Source organism: Natrix helvetica (genome assembly GCF_964273705.1).
Source record: "Natrix helvetica genome assembly, chromosome: 7".
NCBI lineage: Eukaryota > Metazoa > Chordata > Lepidosauria > Squamata > Natricidae > Natrix > Natrix helvetica.
The window spans coordinates 60,327,368-60,347,012 of NC_138558.1; the positions used below are offsets into that span (position 1 = coordinate 60,327,368).

The 19,645-nt window shown below is 37.6% G+C and overlaps 1 protein-coding gene across 3 annotated transcripts in view; it reads right to left on the reverse strand.

The window, feature by feature from the left end:
* Nucleotides 1-19,645, reverse strand: part of SPOCK3 (SPARC (osteonectin), cwcv and kazal like domains proteoglycan 3) — a 166,815-nt gene that overhangs the window by 9,228 nt on the left and 137,942 nt on the right. For 2 of the 3 annotated variants that reach the window (XM_081960073.1, XM_081960072.1), the window contains one exon: nt 8,071-8,187. The exons of the other annotated variant lie outside the window; for it this stretch is intronic. In XM_081960073.1, coding sequence (XP_081816199.1) covers nt 8,071-8,187 — 117 coding nt within the window. The remainder of the gene's footprint in view (nt 1-8,070; nt 8,188-19,645) is intronic. 3 annotated transcript variants of the gene reach the window in all.

Sequence of the window (19,645 nt, forward strand, 5' to 3'; positions counted from 1 at the left end):
GCAAGGGTGATGCAAAATTTGAAAGGACCACTAAATAGCAGCAACACTAGTTCTTTGCTCTAATGTTTGCTGTCATCCACCTGGAATTTTGCAAAGTAGATCTGGTAGCTTTACTGTTACTTATTATTTTTTTGTTTGTTCCCCCAATTTATCATGTATCCCGTTCAAACACTCTAAGTATATCTAACAAATAAATATTTTAACCATTATTTAAAACAAACCCGGTAATTGGCAACTTTAAAAATTAATAACATGAACTGCAATTACAATTAATTCATTAAAAAAACACCTGCTAAAATGGCCTTACATAGCATGATCTTCAACTACCAAAAGTTCTGCAGGTTTTTTAACATTCTATGAAATATTACTAATATATGAATAATCATGGCTTGGTATGTTTGTGGAAGTTCCAGAGGAAATGGTCCACCTTTAAGAAATCCTGCTTCCAGATTACTCTTACTCTCTTACTCTCCAAAGTGATACCTATAGGCCAACATTGGCGAACCTTTTTGGGACCGAGTGCAGAAACGGGACCGTGCCCATGCGGGGAAGCACCGGTAACTGGAAGAGCAGCTCCCTAGCGTGCATGTGCGTGCTGAGGTGAGCTTCCATTTTTTGGCATGCGCATGCGTGCCGGTCACCTGGTCTTTGAATTTCTGCCACACATGTATGTGCGAAGACCAGCTGGCCAGGGCGCATGCATGCGCTGGAAACCAGAAGCTCAGCTTCCTGGGCATGCATGTGTGCCCGGGAGCTGCTCTTCCAGTTTCTGGCACTCCCGCATGCATGAAGACCAGCTGCCGGCATGCATGCATGCATGCCAGAAACCCAAAAACCAGGTCTTCATGCATGCGTGCTGGAACCCAGAAGAGCAATGGGTGATGGCTGTCATGCTGGAGAGATGGCTCTACATGCCACTTTTGGCACGCATGCCATAGGCTCACCATCATGGCTATAGGCACTGCATGGCTGAATAAGACAGATAAGACAGACTGCCTCTGGAGAAGATTTTCCTGTAAGTAACTCAGATCATATACAGTAGGTTTTATGGGTTATTAACAGCAGCAAATTGTTAATTTACTGAACTGAACCTGGACTAATGTAAGTAACATCTGCAACATATACAGTATGTAATAATGCTAAAATATGTGATGTGTTGTTGCTGGGGCGGGGGGGGGTGTCTTCTACTGATAGAACACAGAATACACAATATAATATTTGGTTTGTTTTCAAGGGCAGTTTCCTGAGGAGCATGTTGCACTATTCCAATTGCATTAAGAACATGAATAACTAGATGTCTTGCCACATCCTTTCCTCCAGATATGGCTCCTGTTTTTCATCTCGCATATTTCTTTAGTAAATTAAATCTGCCGAAGATTACCCCCAATATTTCCATCATTTCCATACATGAGAGGTTGCTAAGATTCATGGCAGAACTGCCTGCCATTCTGCTAAGACAATACCCCAAGTGTCTCCTGGAAATCATACAGAACCATACGGCACCTGGAGTACATTTACCATGGATAACATATTTACAGGCTATTTTAAGAAATAGAAGGCTCTAGAAAAATTATGTCGTGCATGTCTATACTCCTTTATTCTCCTGTGTATTGGAAGAGCTTATTTGTTAATCACATTAACATTTACAGTTTTATAAATTTGCCTATACTATAGTATAGATCAGATATACTATACTCTGTTTCTCTTCTTTGATGTTGGTTTAATGTATCAAGGACCAATTTTTCCCCCTAAACCTTTTACACCAAGGAAAGATATCAGTTACTGTAAGATATACATTCACTCTTGGTTTGTATTAGTTCAAGTTCACTATATCTAGTGAACTTGAACTACATGTAGTTCAAGTTCACTAGATATAATATTTCCATGGCAAAGGAAAAGTTCTCCTTATATACATAATTCCAAGAAAAAAAATAAACGAGAAGATTGAAATAAGAGTTTTAATTTTAGCAGGCAAACTACAGTAGGTGCTGGGATTCTGATCATCTCACAGAGTGCACATATGATACTTTTATATGGTCAGTTGCTGTATTCTGGTTCATAAAATTTTATTAAAAATTACATAGATATAAAACTAATTAATGCCACAATTAGTGCAGCAACTTGGTGAATATTTCATAAAACACATCTGGTTATTATTCTGAACAAATAGTTTCTAAAGATTATTAAATTTGAAAATACACACATGGTCATTGTTTTTCTTGAAAAAAGTTGCTAGACGTAAAAATTTAATAAAGAATGTCTAGCTGCAAGAAAACACAGAATTATTTAACAATGTATAAGTTAACAATGTGAAAGTTAATTAGTATGTTTATTTATTCTGTTTATGTATCACTTTCCCTACCTCTCTCTCTGCAATCACATTAAAATTAAATCAATTGCATTAAACATGTTTACATTTGATATTCATTTTTAAGCAAAAGGATCTATTGTGCCCTGATCTGGGACATGCCCCTAAACTAGACTGGTGTTGGGGTATACATTATAAAGCACCCCTCCTGGCAATGCACATTTTTTTAGTTTAATCAGGAAATGAGAAGAGATTCTAAAATCAAAACAGGAACATATTTCACATATCAAGAGCTTCAACATCTGAACATCTTTTTTTTAATCATCCACATTCCTGTATGAACTTATACAATGTTAACAAACAGGATAAACACAATAAATATTAAATGTAATTTTAATAAGAAATGAATCAGAATTTCACAAAAGAATGTATAGGAAATTGTATACAGAATTTCCTGCATTTTTTCTCATGTTCAGTTTATATTGTATATGCTTTGGATAATGTTAGAACAAGATTTTGTTCATGATGAAAAACATTATTGCGTTAAGCATTTGAAAAGGACAGTACAGTAGTTCATTAGAAAGTTTTTTAAATAAAGAATATTTTTCATATATTTCATTGAGATAAGCTAATGCAAGTTCAAATACGCAGATCTCTCTTCTCTCTTCTCTCTGTCTCTATCATCTATCTATCTATCTATCATCTATCTATCATCTATCTATCTATCTATCTATCTATCTATCTATCTATCATCTATCTATCATCTATCTATCTATCTATCTATCTATCTATCTATCTATCTATCTATCTATCATCTATCTATCATCTATCATCTATCTATCATCTATCTATCTATCTATCTATCTATCTATCTATCTATCTATCTATCTATCACACATGTGCTAGTCGTTCCCGACACTAGGGGGTAGTGCTTATCTGCTTCTAAGCCGAAGAGCCAGCGCTATCTGAAGACATCTCTGTGGTCATGTTGCCGGCATGACTAAATGCCAAAGGTACACAGAAAGCTGTTACCGTCCCACCAAAGTGGTCCCTATTTTTCTATTTGCATTTTTACATGCTTTCGAATTGCTAGTCTGGCAGAAGCTGGGACTGTCAGGGGAAGATTTCACCCTGAACTAATGAGGTCTAGGAGTCGACAGCTTTTCCACCAGCATATCTTCAAGATGCGAAAAATAAAATAAAACCCGAAAACATGTTCTAATTAAAAACAAGCTTTAATACAAAAATAAGAAATTGAAAATAAACAAATCTATCTAATTGTTACATTTTTGGCAAGAGCAAATGTTGTCTGCCTTCTTGAAGACGAACAAAGATCAAAAGGAAAGAAGTCTCTGGAATGTGTGATGAGCAGGCGCAGTACATCATTGCTGATAAGACCTATGACCTGCGCAATAACTCTTTCAGTTCAGCTAGCAAACAATTAACGCAGTGACAGGGACAAGTAATGGGAGCTCATTCTGTTACCCTGTGCTAGGGATTCGAACCGCTGAACTGCCGACCTTTCTGATCGACAAGCTCAGCATCTTAGCCACAGCCATCACGTCCCTTATTTTATAAGTAAGGGATATATACTTATACTTACCAATGAAATTAATGAGTTGCTATTTATATATATATAGCAACCTATTAATTTCATTTTGTTCAGTTTCATTTCTTTCACACAAAATGCAACATTCCAAATATTACTATGAATACCTTTGCAATTTTAGGCCTTGACATTCCCACTATTAGCAATTTTAATGCATTATAATAAAACTAAAATTTGACCACAGATACATGTAGTCTCCGACTTACAACCACCACTGAGCCCAAACATTCTGTTGCTAATATGAACCATTTGTCAAGCATCCAAATTTTGATCGTGTGATCACGGGATTCTGCAAGTGTCATACGTTTGAAAAATGGTCATGTCGCTTTTTTCAGTGCCATTATAACTTCAAACGGTCACTAAATGAACTGTTGTAAGTCGAGGACTACCTGTATTCTTTTTTATCTATAAGTATGGTGTTAAACCCCAAAGTTGCATGCATAATAAATAGGTGACTCTACTTCTTTATCCTTTCTTTTCAAAGCCAAAAACTAAAGATTTTTTTAAAAAGACATTTGCTATTTTACAGCAACTGAGCAAAACCATGACCTTATTTTGTATTAACACATTTTCAACCACACTTTCTCCATTTACAATCAACAGCCAGAATCTGAACTACTTACAATTTAGTCAAGAAGTGTATATTGTTTCCAGATATTGATAATCTGGAATGATTAAGCCCCAATGGGACTTTAAGAAAAGAATCTGACATTAAATACTGATGAGCAGAGAGAGCAGCAGAGGATTTAGTAGCTGATGAATTGAAGAAAAGTGTGTGTGTGTGTGTGTGTGTGTGTGTGTGTATGTGTGTGTATGTGTTCCAGCATAACTCTGGAGTGCCTTGAGCAATTTCAACCAAACTTGATACACAAATGATTTACTCTCTGGAAACAAATACGGTGGGGATAAGGCACCCCTAACACCCTTCGGTGTGTGTGTGTGTGTGTGTGTGTGTGTGTTCCAGCATAACTCTGGAACACCTGGGCCGTTGAAATGAAAAGGACTGAATTGTATCTATAGTGTCAAGTCACAGTACTTTTGACAGTGATAGTGTGCATTTTGGATTCAATTTCTGTTAAGATACAGTCTGTTGTGCCTTAAAATGGCTTCTACTGTACAGCACAGTGGAGTTGCCATGCTAACAGCTTCACAGTACTCCACAAGTGGGCTCCCTCTAATACCGGATTGGGATAAATACATACCTGGGCTACGCTGGATTATCAGATAGTCTATGAATAAAATTCTGATGTCCTGATCACTGCCATAGCCACAGCATGCGACAGGTGTTCAGCACATGAACACGGAAGGACTTGATTCAATTCTCAGAATAGTAACAAAATATTATATAGCTTTAAGCAAACAACTTGTCTTATGCTCAGCCTCCCATTTCTGTCAGAGAGACAAAATGATTAGCTACTCAGCACTGTTTATAGCCTATGATTAATGATTAGAATAAACATTAAAGAACAATAATTAAGACATGCACCTGTGAAGCTCTTACTTTTGTCAGGAAAAAAATGGCTACATTTAAACCAAAATGTATTTGAAATTTGGGTGAAAAAAAGAATCATAACTAGGTATACAGTAGCTGGTTTTCATTAGGCTGGGATCAACTTGTCATGTTTCAAAGGGATACTTTCATGGTGATATGATGCACTGTAGACTGAGATTTTTCTGTTGCAATAGATAGATACTTAGAAGCTCACAATGTGTTACAAAACCATAGATAATACTAAGTCAAAGGTACAGAAACTTAGCAGGAAAAAAACACAAATAGAGATGAGCCGAAGAAAGGATATCTACATTATGTAAAATATCATCAAACTTTACAAAGGCTTTTCTAAATCAGAGAAAACCACTTCTAACAAAGGAGTAAAAAGGAATTTCATCATATGCACAACTCCAAAAAAGAAAAATACAAAATATATGAATTTGGTTGTCTTCCTGGAATCAGACAAGTTGCTAGCTTGTGAAAACTCAACTAATGTAGAGACTTTCCAGTTACTGAGCATTGGGGTTGTTGTATGTTTGTTTTTAAAATTTCCAAAATAATAACAAATTGTGTGTTTGTGTGTGTGTGTATGTGTGTATGTATATGTATATGTATTTGTGTTACAACCCCTGGTATGCCCAAATATGGCTAGCTGATGAGAGCTAAATAGCTTGAAATAGATCTATACTAGTCTCCCTTTTTTTATTTATCAGCACAAACACAACACACACACACACACACACACACACACACACACACACACATACCTAATCAATATTTGGAATGATCAACATTGATAAAGCTTGTTTTCGATAAAAATGGTTTTCATAGTACCTTGTTTTTTTCTCACTTAGCATAACTTCAATTTTAGATGCAGATAATCAGTAAAAATGCAAGCAGTTTTAGTTTTTATTATATTCAATAATAAAGAGTGGATTTGCCTTCCGCCCTTCCCCTAAAGTTCTTTAAACTAAATGCCTTCTGATCTGGAAGATCGTTTTCCAGTATGGTATGTACACCGTAATGGTTATAAATATCCACTTGGCTTTCTTGGAATATTGGATTGGATTGTTGTTTCCTTGTGAAGAGTTTAGTTCCTTATCCATGATTCACCACAATTTGGATGAAATTTTTTTTGGGGGGAGGGGGAGTCTACATTCTCAACATTAGAACCCATGCCATTATTGAACCAACTTCTTCACCATTACAATGCAGCCATGAAAGGGGCGGAATCAAAACATTGCTTTGAAACGTAGTCTATATAATATGATTTGTTTAAAAAAAGGTCATAGTTATTTTTAAATAGTGAGGGATATGAAGACAGCTTAGTTCTTTCATTTTGTTCTATCCTTGTACGCAGCACCAAGAGTGAATTGGGCAGACGGATATATTTTCTTAAATGAAAATAAATAAATAAGCTTGGAACAGGAATTAGAGAAATACTCTGATCAACTCTGCTGCTTGATATCATGTTCAAATATTCCCTTTCCTGCCTATAGAATAATATAAACCTGGATGCTGTGTGTGCTCATCTCAATACTACTGCTGAATTATAATGCAATGTATAAATTATATATGCACCATTGAAATCCGACAAAGAAATAACACAGTTAAAATAATAGAATTTATAACAAGTACCTGAAATTAAACTGACATGAACAAATATTCAGAATATTTTAAAAAAAATTAACAAGGAAAGCAGTTAACAACTGGTATCTATTAAACAACAGACAGGAACTGGCTTGTTGTGTTATTGAAGAGTCCAGTTTCAATGCTTGCAAACTCTGCTAAGTAGGTTTTCTCTGTAGGCTTCCTAATAATGCTTCCTAATTTCCTCAATAGGAAACCACTGTCAAGCATTTCACTGTTCATAATCTCATAAACATAGCCTGGAAATAACTAAAAATTCTGCTCATTTTCTGCTTTGTTTCTCTGTTATGACAGCACCATTTTAACAGGGGTATGCTACCATATGCTATTGATTACCTATCTGCCACTTCAGTCCAGTCCTATCCAGCGCTGTCTAAGAGAAAGGCAACATTCATCTGTGAAATCAATTCTATCTAATATAATTCCATACTCTAAAATTTGGAAGTTGTCCCCGCAGAGTTCTTCTTTGTAAAATATAAACAATTATGCTTTTGAAAAATCCCATTTCCATGTTATATACTGTGAAATGTATACACTTATCATATGTAAAATCTCTTTCCTATTTTATGCACATGTACAATATGCATATACATACATACATACATACATACATACATACATACATACATACATACATACACACACATATACATAAAATCCCATTCAGGTTTAATGGACATGCTGCTTTGACAGACATACAGACATTAATTAATTAATAATACTGTAATCAGAGTGCTATATACTAGGTTGAAATGACCTAGCAAATAATTAATTAATTAATCACATTTATAAGTGTGCAGAATTTGTTGGTAAAACTGGGTGCATATTGTTCCTGCTAATACATACACTTGTTTCTATTATCTACAGGGCAACATTTTAAGGACATGAATTTATCAGAGGGATCCTAGAAAGTGTTTAGGAAATAAAGTTGAAAGCTTAATGACAATGAAAATCCCTTCTAAATCAGAAATCCTTCCAGAGACATAATATTAAAGATTGTTAAGTGCTTACTGCTTCTTTCAGGCCTTTGCAAAGGTCTAGCTCTCTTCTGAATTCCACTTTCATGCAGTGCCTTGAACCAGTCTCGCAATCTACTTGCAACTTCTCTGAACTCCAAGTCGCCACACGCTGAAAAGCAAAATAAAAAGTTCTTTAATCTCCACAGGCTGCCTACAAATTAAATCTTTCATATTGTAAATAAATGTAAAGTAGCTACAGGGAACTATCGTTTTGTTATGACTTCTATTCCTTTTTCCTTTTTCTATATATTTAAAAAAAAACGTAATTTACATAAGGCTTTGAAAAGTTTTCTTTGCAATTATTCCTTTATAAATTATTTATAATCCTTTAAAATTACAAAATAAAACCATAAGAAACCATAAGCCTTATTGAATCTGCCTAGTTTTCTATCTCATTCAAATTTCGACGTCACACAGTGGGCAACTGGATATATTTGGAAATGCTCAAGGCCATTATTCTCCAAGGCACCTGAGGGTAGAACAAGAAGCAATGGGTGGAAACTAATCAAGGAGAGAACCAACTTAGAACTGAGGGGAAATTTCCTGACAGTTAGAACAATTAATCAGTGGAACAGCTTGCCTCCAGAAGTTGTGAATGCCCCAACACTGGAAGTCTTTAAGAAGATGTTGGATAGCCATCTGTCTGAAACAGTATAAGGTTTCCTGCCTAGGCAGGGGGTTGGACTAGAAGACCTCCAAGGTCCCTTCCAACTCTACTATTGTATTGTATTGTATTACTAATTACAATCACTGGCAGTGAATTCACCAATTTAACTATGTACTATGTGGTAGAAAACTCTTTTTGTCTATCAAACTCTCGATTTGATTTCAACAAAACTCAAGTTTTATGAAAAAGAGATTAAAATATACTATTTAAACTAAATTTTATTTTCAGATATATATATCATATTTCCCAAAATTTTCCATCCAAGATCTATAGTTATGGAACTTTCAAAATCTCAGAGTAAAAGTATTATGAGTCTCTGATTATAGTTGGTTCTCACTGACATAATAATACAAACAATATAAATTAACTGTCCTACATGCAGGTACTGCAGAAATCATGATAAAGCAAAAGAGGTCTAATAAGTATCTTAATAGGTTTCCACCTTGGTGACCCCTTGTGTATTTGAAACATTATGAATAAACGAAGATATGATATTGATGTATTAACCACAATACAACATTTTTATAATTTGAAAGCTAAAATAATATATAACAAAGAGTTTCTATGTTACCACATACAAGAAATACTTTATAACTTATAATAATAAATTATATATAAAGTATAAATATAATAATAAATTAACTGATCTATCAAGAAACTACTAACCATTACAGAACTGTGTTTTCTTCCTATTAGTTCTATCTAAGCTTCTGCTGCTATCAGAGTGCTTAGTAGTTAACCATTTCCAGTTGCTAAAGAGTATTGAACTAAGTGGGTAAAAGCATATTCCGATTACGGGTAACACAAACCTCCTAATACTTCAAAGGATATTTTGTTTAATCTATTCCTCCCAAACAAACAAAATAAAAATGCACATACTACAACAATTAGGAGCAGCTTAATTTGGAAGAAGATACTATGGAAACACTCTTGTCCTCCAGTTCTATAACAACCTACTGTTTGTTTTAGATGTGATGAACACAGGAAGAAGATGAAGTGAAAAACAAAATTATATTGAAAGTACAGAGCAACTGACTAGGGCTGCATATCCGCATAGCAAACAAGGCAAAACTGAAAGTTAGGAATAATATTAGGAATAGATTAGATGACTAAACTATTTAAGAGAAAAATCATATTGATTCTACTGGCTCCACGTTGCCTAATTATAGCTATAGAGATTGTTAAATATGTGATATTAAATAATTCAGTTGTTCTTGGGCTCTGCTACTGCCAGAATGCCGGATTGAGCTTGCAGTTTACTAAGGATTATATCTAACTAAATGCTCCAAATTGCAGTTTCCTCCTTAAAATGAAACATCTTTTTATACTCATGGAGACATGCTCCTTGAATTATATAGTACATATTGGTCTGCATTGTGAAGTAATTCAGACTTATATTTGAACCAACAGGTTGGCAGATGAATCTTTAATGAAAAAGACAGAGAGTAAAGGTTCTGGAAGGTTATACAGTAATAAAAATGCATATTAAATCATATGACTCCACTCACGAACCTGCCAAGAAATGCTTTCTTTTTGGTGTAATACTGAGTTGTGCTCCTACAAGCAATTCTAGCAACCACTAAAATAATAAGTATGGTTAAATAAAGTTCCTAGGTCAAATGTATTTTAGTTGACCATCTTAAGAGTCTAGAAGATGACTAAGGTAAATGTAAAGGCTTCCCTCGTACACATCTGCTAGTCATTCCCGACTCTACAGAGTAGTGGTCATCTCTGTTTCAAAGCCAAAGAGCCAGCGCTGTCTTAAGACGTCTCTGTGGTCATGTGACCAGTATGACCAAACAGCAAAGGTGCATAGAATGCTGTTACCTTCCCACCAAGGTGGTCCCTATTTTTCTACTTGCATTTTTTACATGCTTTCGAATTGCTAGGTTGGCAGAAGCTGGGACAAGTAACGGGAGCTCACTCCATTACGCGATGCTAAGGATTCGAACCGATGAACTACGGACTTTTCTGATCGACAAGTTCAGCGTCTTAGCCACTGAGCCACCGTGTCCCTTAGAAGATGACTAGGTACATAAAAAACACATATTTAACAAGTATGGGGGGAATCTTCATACATGTCCTGTAAATTATTTTCATAATGTATAAACGCAAAATGGAACCAACTGAATTTGATTTCACATTTTAAAACATGCTGCAATTTGGAGTTGGCATTTGAATATACAGAAATATACTGATTAGAGTCCGAATTTTTGGAATTGCATATTTTCCCTCATTGCTTTAATTTTCAATGCAAAATCTACCATATTTTTCGCCCTATAAGACGCTCCGGAATATAAGACGCACCCAATTTTAAAGGAGGAAAATCTAGAAAAAAAAGATTCTGAACCAAATACTATAGTAAAATATTTTATATCAACTGTATAAAGTTAACAGCAGTTTAAGAACAATTTTATGTCAACCATGTAACATATTAAGAACTATCTTTACTCTCATTAACAGTCAGAGCAAGAAAGAGCAAGAAATCCAGAAATGAAAGAACTGTCAATATTACCAATATGTTCTTCATTTCCCCTCCCCCCTTATATTTCATCTGGTGCTCTCTTATCCAGCCATATTTCATCTAGTGGTCTCATACCCCCTCATATCTCATCTGGTGCTCTCTAACCCCCATATTTCATCTGGTGGTCTCGTAACCCCCTCATATGCATCTGGTTTGAGTGAATGCTGCTGGAAAGGAGATTGTAAAAAGAGATTGTTCCTCTTCCCTTCCCTTCCTCCACCCCCCCCCCCCAATTTCTCCGGATTCTCAGGAGCCTTAAAGCAGCGCCTCCTTAAACCAAAGCCTCTGAGTAACTGGGAAAGAAAGGCGTGCTTTTCGGGCGGCAGTTTTCGGCAGGTTCCAAGCGCGGCTTTCTTTCCCAGTTTCTCAGAGGCTTTGGTATACTCGGCCCTCACCCTCCTCCTCCTGCAAGCGAAAGGTGCCTCAGAGATTGGGGGGGGGGGCAGCTCAGGGAAGACAATGGCCACAACAACTTCACTCCCCAGCAATGTGAGGAGCCGCTCAATTTTGGGCTCAATTGTGGTCATAAGTTTTCTTTCTTTGTTTGTTTCTTTCATCTCTCTCTCCCACTTTCTTTTTTTTCTTTTCTTTTTTCATTTTTTCTGCCTTTCTTTCTCTTTCTCTCTCTTTCTGTTTCTCTCTCTGTGTGTGTGTGTGTCTGTCTGTCTCTCTCTGTGTAGCTCTCTGTCTCTCTCTGTCATTCTTTCTGTGTGTCTGTCTGTCTGTCTGTCTCTGTATCTCTGTCTCTCTCTCTCCTCCCTCCTCCATCTGTCACTCTGTATGTGTGTGTCTGTCTGTCTCTCCCTCTCCCTCCCTCCCTCTCTATCTCTCTGTGTTTCTCTCTCCTCCCTTCCTCTTTGTCTGTCACTCTGTGTGTATATGTGTGTGTGTGTGTGTCTGTCTGTCTGTCTGTCACTCACTCAATCACTCACTCTGTGTGTGTCTCTCTCTCTCTGTGTGTGTCTCTGTCTGTCTGTCCCTCTCTCCGTCCCAACTGGAGAACAACCTTTTCTGTCCCCTTACCAGCCCATCCGGGAAGATGAGGAACGCGAGGGGGATCCCTCCGCCGCGGATGGGCTCCGAACCAGCGGAGCCTCGTCCTTCTTTTTAAGCAGGCAGCTATCAGAGAGAAGAAGGCAGCGCGGCTTGTGCAGCAGCCGAAGATCGCCTGCTTAAAGATCGCCTGCTTAAAAAGAAGGACGAGGCTCCGCTAGTTTGGAGCCCAACCGCGGGGGGGGAGAGATCCCCCTCGCATTCCTCATCTTCCCGGATGGGCTAGTAAGGGGACAGAAAAGGTAGTTCTCTAGTTAGGACGGAGAGAGGGACAGACAGACAGAGATCGCCTGGTTAAAAAGGAGGAGGCTTCACTGATCTGGAGCCCATCCAGGAAGACGAGGAATGTGAGGGGGATCTCTCCCCCCGCGGATGGAGCCTCCTCCTTCCAATTGGGGGGATCCATGCAGAGGATTTCTCCCCCACCCCCCAATTGGAAACGAGGTGGCTGTCAAACCAAGGCAGCACCCCCCGCAGAAGAAGGAACAGGAGAGGAGTTCGCGCCAGCCACCGGCTGGCCAGAGGGCCCCCCCCCCGTTGGCTGCTCCCTCCTGAGCCGTGCCCACACCCCTGCCCGGCCTGCCTGCTGAGGAGGAGGAGGAGGTGGGGGCGCGTTGCTGAGAAGTGGGCAGGGCAGAGGTGGGCGCAGCATATCAAGGGATATGCTGGCTGGCGTTGCTTCAGGGCGCCAAGACCTCCAGCTCCTCCATGCACAGCCCGTTTCCCCCCCAAAAAGACCGTTTTCTTTTTAAAAAACGCCTCTGCAGACGATCTTGAAAACCTGCGAGGTTGCTTTCGGAGGGGAAAGACGGGCAGCTGTGCAAAGGCTTGTTTTAAAGCTGCAGGCTCCAAGGCTGCAGGTGCCCAGGGAGGGCGGCAGGGGCAAATGCTGCCGCCTGCCCCCTCCCAAAGCAACATCGCAGGTTTTCAAGATAGTTCGGACAGGTGTTTTTTAAAAAGAAAACCCTGAAAAAGCTGCAAGATCTGGAGAGAGATCCGGCCAGCCCGAGAAGACATTTCTGAGAAGAGATCTCGCCATTTTTTGCATCGGGGCATGCTGCAAGGGGGGGGGAGTGAAGACCTTTTCCAGCTGGCGCAAAGGACTTCCCCGGACTTGCTTTAGTGAATACAGCCCGCACCTCCACCACCACCAATCCGGAAAAGATCTTTGCTCCCTCTCTCTTGCAGCAAGCCCCGATGCAAAAAAACGCCAAGGACTTGCGAGTGAGTGACAGGGGCGGAGCTTCCGGGTTCGTTGACCAACCAGCAGAAACCCACCACTGCCCAGGTGGCTACATTCGGCCTATAAGGCGCACACAGATTTTCACCCTCTTTTTTGGAGTAAAAAAGTGCATCTTATGGGGCGAAAAATACGGTAATTGTATTATTTCATACTATGGACTCATGTATGGAAAAGTGTCTAACATTTCTCATGTAAAACATACATCTAGCAAAGCATTGCAGGTTATAAGATCAGCCATTTCACTTGAATAATATAAGATGCTTCAAATCAAAAACATGAATATCATCTCAAAAGAAGTTCAGCATGCAGTAGATATAGAATTTTAGATTTCTATAAGTCATAATAGCTGAAAGAACATTTACCTTAAACAGAAAGCATGCCTTTAAGTGATTCTGTTCAAAACTTACAACTCTTCTAGTTTTCAAATAATCTAGCAAAATTCTACACAGAACAATTCTATAGCATTCTATACATACTATTAACAAAAGAGAAGAAAACATAATTGCATCCTGAGGGCAAGAATAATGATTTTCAGAGCCCAACTATACAAATGAAATAGAATTGTTCTTGAAGAGTGAACCATTTCTGAATCTCCACAGAAGAATGATTTGAAACTGATAAACATCAAGCATCAGAAATTTAAGAAATGAAATGTAAGAAAATGCTTTTACAAAGAATTTTATCCTAGCATCCATGTGTTGTAACATTTTCTATGATAGGTGTCATGCCCCCCCTCAGAGTCTGAATCTGCGGGAGAAGATGAGCTGGAACAAGAACTGACAGAGATGGAGAGGCCGGCTCCATTGGCCTTGGAGGAAACTGGGGATGGGCAGAGTCAGCCCAGGCAAGGCTTTTCTGAATTAGTAAGCCTTGCAGACAGGGAGAGCTCAGGGGAACAGCAAGGACCACCCCCTCCTGATCCAAGAGCAAGGAGGGAAGAGAGATGGCAAGATCAGATTGCGCCGGCTACGAGGGAGGAAAGTACCCGCCCCCTTTCACAAGGCACACCTGGGGACTGATGTAAGGAGGTGCTGATGGGAGGGCCTTTTGTCGGGAACAAACATTGAATCTGTGAAGCCTCATGTGCACTTGCCAAAGACTGGAGATTGCTGTACTCTGTCTTGTGGGGATTGCCAATTTGCTAAACCTGTTGCTCTGGTTACTGTTTAGCTAATCTGGTTTATTGGACTGCAGGCCCTGGTTGCTGTTTGGTTAACCTGGTTTATTGGACTACTTGCAGCCAGAGGCTTCTGAAGGTGCATGTGAGAGCTTTGCTCCAGGATTTGTAGTGAATGTGAGAAAGTTTGGGGGCACAGCTGGAGCAATAAAGGGGAGTTAGACCTGTTCTCTGGTTGTGTTGCTTTCGTGCCACGCCCCAGGCCATCACATAGACAGCTTTGTTTCTTTCTTGTTTTTTAAAGAGAAAAAAAATACATGCTTTCTGTTTTATTAGAACAGAACACAATTGAAATTACAAATAAAAGCCATATGATTTGCTCCTTAACTATTTGAGTTTTATACACTAATTATTCCATGTTATGAGATAATATAAATACTGCTGAAATAGCAGGGAAGTACAGGTTTTTTACTACTTTAAATTAATGTTACATCAAGGCATTCTTTCCATGACTAATGTAGCAAAATATTTAAGATGTTTTCAATTAAATTAGATACCCAGTAGACGGATTTGATCAAATTGTCTCCACACTATTGTCAAGCATGCCTCATTCTGTCATCAAAAACTACAGAATTATATCAAGATTTAGGGCATGGAGAACTGACAGGTTAAGACAGATCTGACATATTTATTTATTAAGAACAGGTTTTTTTCTTTGAGCCGGGAGAGATATTTATCTTAAATTTTGTGCTTCTTTCAGTGGATTGAATTAATACCAGTGGTGGAAGCTGAGAGGAGAAGGAAGGCATTGGGAAGAAACTGGTACACCTCTAAGACCCTGTTTTATATATTATATATTTATCTATTTCTAGCTTAAGGTGTGTCATTTCTCTTAGGTGCCTCCGTGTCTCTTCTGTTCTTTCCTTTGTAGTTGCTAGTTTTTGTTTTCTGCCTTTGTTCTCATTTTAAATATTGCAGCCTTTTGTTTTGAGTTGGCTGTTTTACATTAAATATTTCACTTGAAATATTTAAATTTGACAAAACTTTTCCTTTGTATTTCTTTTGTATTCCTTTATCCTTTGTGGTTAACAGCCCATAGAAATTAGAGTTATGCTTTCATTATAACTGTTCACATGTTTTGTGATGAAGGCTGGATTTGTTTTGTATTGTTCAACATTTTTCTTTTATCAATCCCTTTTACTAATTGGTGCTTTTTCACATACCTAGGATTCTTCTCTGTTTCTTGTAAAATGCTGGCAGTCACCTAAATGGAAAAGCAAAACACTTAAATAGCATGCTTTGCTCATCATTATGTGTGTAGAGGGGTGGGGTGGATTGTCTGTATCTCTATGATGTATGTGTCTTATGTGAATCATATTATTTTTGATCTGATCACCTACATTGTCACAGAGGATGGAGCTGTCCTGGTTTATATATGGTCTTATCAGTATATGTTTTATAGACAATTTTGGAAGACTACTATGCAAGAGAGCAAATTGGATGAAATGGCTTTGGCACCAGGTTAGAAACTTGTGACTTCTAGTCCTACTTTAGGCACAAAGGTAGTTAGGTTATTTTGGACCAATCACTATCTCTCAACCCCAGAAAGAAAGCAGTAACAAACTTCTTCTGAAAAATTTGCCAAAAAATAAAAGGACGAGTCTAGGCAATTCCCAGAAGTCAAGACTGACTTGCAGGAAAAAGAAAATTGCTTATAAAACACTACTAGAAGACTCAAAATCATTCCAGCACTTAATCTATATGTCCTTTAAGTATAATTATTTGCATTAGGAAAACTAAACTAAAGAATCATCATGAATAGAAATATACCATGGATTTTATTGCTAATATAGTTTTATAGTTTTAATAAAATGATATATTTTGTTTATGCTTTTATATCTTGTATTAATATTCAACAGCCATATATAGATTATTTCCAATTTCATAAGCTGGCATTTATAAACACAGCTAATAGGAAATCAGTAGGGGAAAATTATTAAATCAATTTTCACCATGACAAATAATCCAAACGTTTTACACAATGAATATGAAGATACCATTTTTTAACTTTTGACTGCATATATACTTTTGGCTGCATATATACATAAATTTAAGATGTTTTCAATTAAATTAGATACCCAATAGATGGAGTTCTTATAGTATTATGGAATGTCCTATCAGGAAGACAATGTACTCTATATTACATAATGAATTATAGCTTCACTTTCAAATAAACCTATTATTGTCAGTAAAGCTATCATATTATAAACATGTTTTGCAACAGTTTATAATATTGCCCATTGAGATATTTTTTAAAATCTATTTTAGTGTCACATCTACAAGGACACTAATTTTAAAGTGGATATGAAATGCTAAGAAACAATCTATACAGCCATAAATTGTATTATTATTAATAATAATAAAATACTATTATTTGATTAAATTGGGTGTAATTATCAGCTGCATTATTTTTAGCTGAAAAGAACTGTGAAATCATTATTTGTGTTTTTCTTTTATCACTTGTATCCTAGACTAACATCATGTATTTTCTCTAATATCTGTATCATTAATCTATACTGCTTACAAAATTCATGAAACCGGGACTGATTAAATTGTTGATGATAACATTAGGACTTTGCTGAAGAAAGTCAGAAAATAATGTCAATAACTGATGCTTGAAGAAAAAATGTTTCAACTGTTCATGTAACATCAAAAATGCATTACTACTGAAGATATCCCTGAAGAACAGCAAAGAATAATCACTGTGGGCTGTTATATATTATGCTAGTCATACTGTATATTTTTACTTTACCCTGATAAGTTAAACAACTTGATTACAGAAATAGATATGTAACATTTCTAACTTGGATCCTTCAAAAGAATCTATATATTATAGAGAAAGCACTGGGAATATGCGATACTTCTGAAATTTATTGCAGTATATTAGTATAGATTAGCATTTAGTAATTTTAGAAGTTTATTATAATAAATATATTATAGTGATATAACTATATCATTATAACAATAAACACTACTTCCCAACATTCCAAATCCAACATCACTCTAAAAGGCCCCAAATTTGTTATATGTGTATGTTTCAGCTGAATAATAAGCACTAAAAATATAGCCTGTAATAGAATTGGTCTTATATATGACTTTCAGTATGCAATATACTGCCACTATTTATAGATTTTTTTTAAGAATCATACATATAACTAAATACTGCACAATATTCAAAGATTGACACAAGATTACTCAAACGGAAACAGCAGCAAAAGAATGATATAGAATAGGGTAGAGTACAGTAGACTAGACTAGACTAAATTAGACTAGACTAGAAAACAGAGTTGGAAGGGACCTTGAAGGTCTTCTAGTCCAACCCCCTGCTTAGGCAGGAAACCCTATATCATTTCAGACAAATGATTATCCAATCTCTTCTTAAAATCTTCCAGTGTTGGAGCATGAACAACTTTGGGAGGCAAGTTGTTTCACTGTGTAATTGTTCTAATTCAGGTTGGAAAACTCAAGGCCCGGGGGAAAGCTCTGGCCCCTGGGCCTTGGTTGCTTAGATCTGGCTCCCCAGGGCCACCCTGGAAACAGCAAAGGACCAGCCCACAGTGCCTCAGCCAGAGAAAATGGAGCTTGTCAGGGCCATCTGCTGTCCTCCCAAGCTCCATTTTCATTGGCAGAGGATTGCAGGTGACCGAAAATGGAGTTTGGAAGCCTGTTTTCACAGGCAGAGTGCTCAGGCCATCACAGGAGCTCCTGACGTGAGTGACGTCAAGCTGGCCACGCCCCCTGGCCACACCCCCTGCCCCCCCATGTGAAATTCAACCCTGATGCGGCCCACAATGAAATTGAGTTTGACATCCCTGTTCTAATTTATTGGAAATATTATCATTTATGATATAATTTTATTATGCTAAGTAGTAGAGCCTATTTATCTTCTGCTTCATATTCTGGAGAGCATATTGAAAAACAAGTTGATTCATATTTGTATTATTAAGCAAATGGACAATCTTTTCCTTAAAAACAGCCGATGATATGCAAATATGATAACTTGCAATGTGAAATGAAAAGAATGAAATCTTCTGAAACTATTGAGCCTCCAGCCTTCCTGGTTCACTGGTACAGAACACACTTGTACTGCCAACTATTAATGCAAGTGACATGCAGATTATGTGGAAAAAAATGCTATATTTATAAATACAATGTTATCAGAGGTTACAGAGGTTAGGTTTGCAGAGTCAGCATATTACCCCCAACAATCTGGGTCCTCATTTTACCCCACTTTGGAAGGGTTGAAGAATGAGTCAACCTTGAGCCGGTGAGATTTGAACTGTCGAACTGCAGCTAGCAGTCAGCTGAAGTAGCCTGCAGTACTGCACTTTAACCACTGTGCCACCTCAGCTCTTATTGCCCAAAGCAACATTGATTTCTAAAAGCTGTTTTTTATTATGATGGATAACCTTCAAAGTATTTCTGCTGGAACTTGGTCAGAAGAGGAAAGAGGTGCTACCAAAATGGTGAGTATCAAGCCTGATTTACCATCATATGCTGGGCTCTTAGGCCAAGGCTTTTTCAATACTGAGGGGGATTAATGATTCACAGGAAGTACAGCTGCCAGTGAGGAAACTCTGCTTCTGTAACAGGCAGAAAGAAGCTTGAGGGTCTCTTGAGTGAGGCTGGAGCTTAAGGACTTGATATTGAGAGTGCCCTTTTAAATATCTGTATGTTGAAGAAGCTGGAGGACTCTAATTCCCTAAGTCAAAAATCATTGGTAGGTCTTGTCTAAAGAGGAAAATTGAAATTCAGGTGCTAGTATTGCTTTTAGTTTTAAAAGCTTCCAGGTAGCTCCATTCTTTTAATAAAATTGCAACGGTCAATAAGACCTTGCAATTGTCAGGTTTTGAGCTTTTATTTCAAAGTCACAGTTCCATGTCTCCGTGACACTGAAAAAATC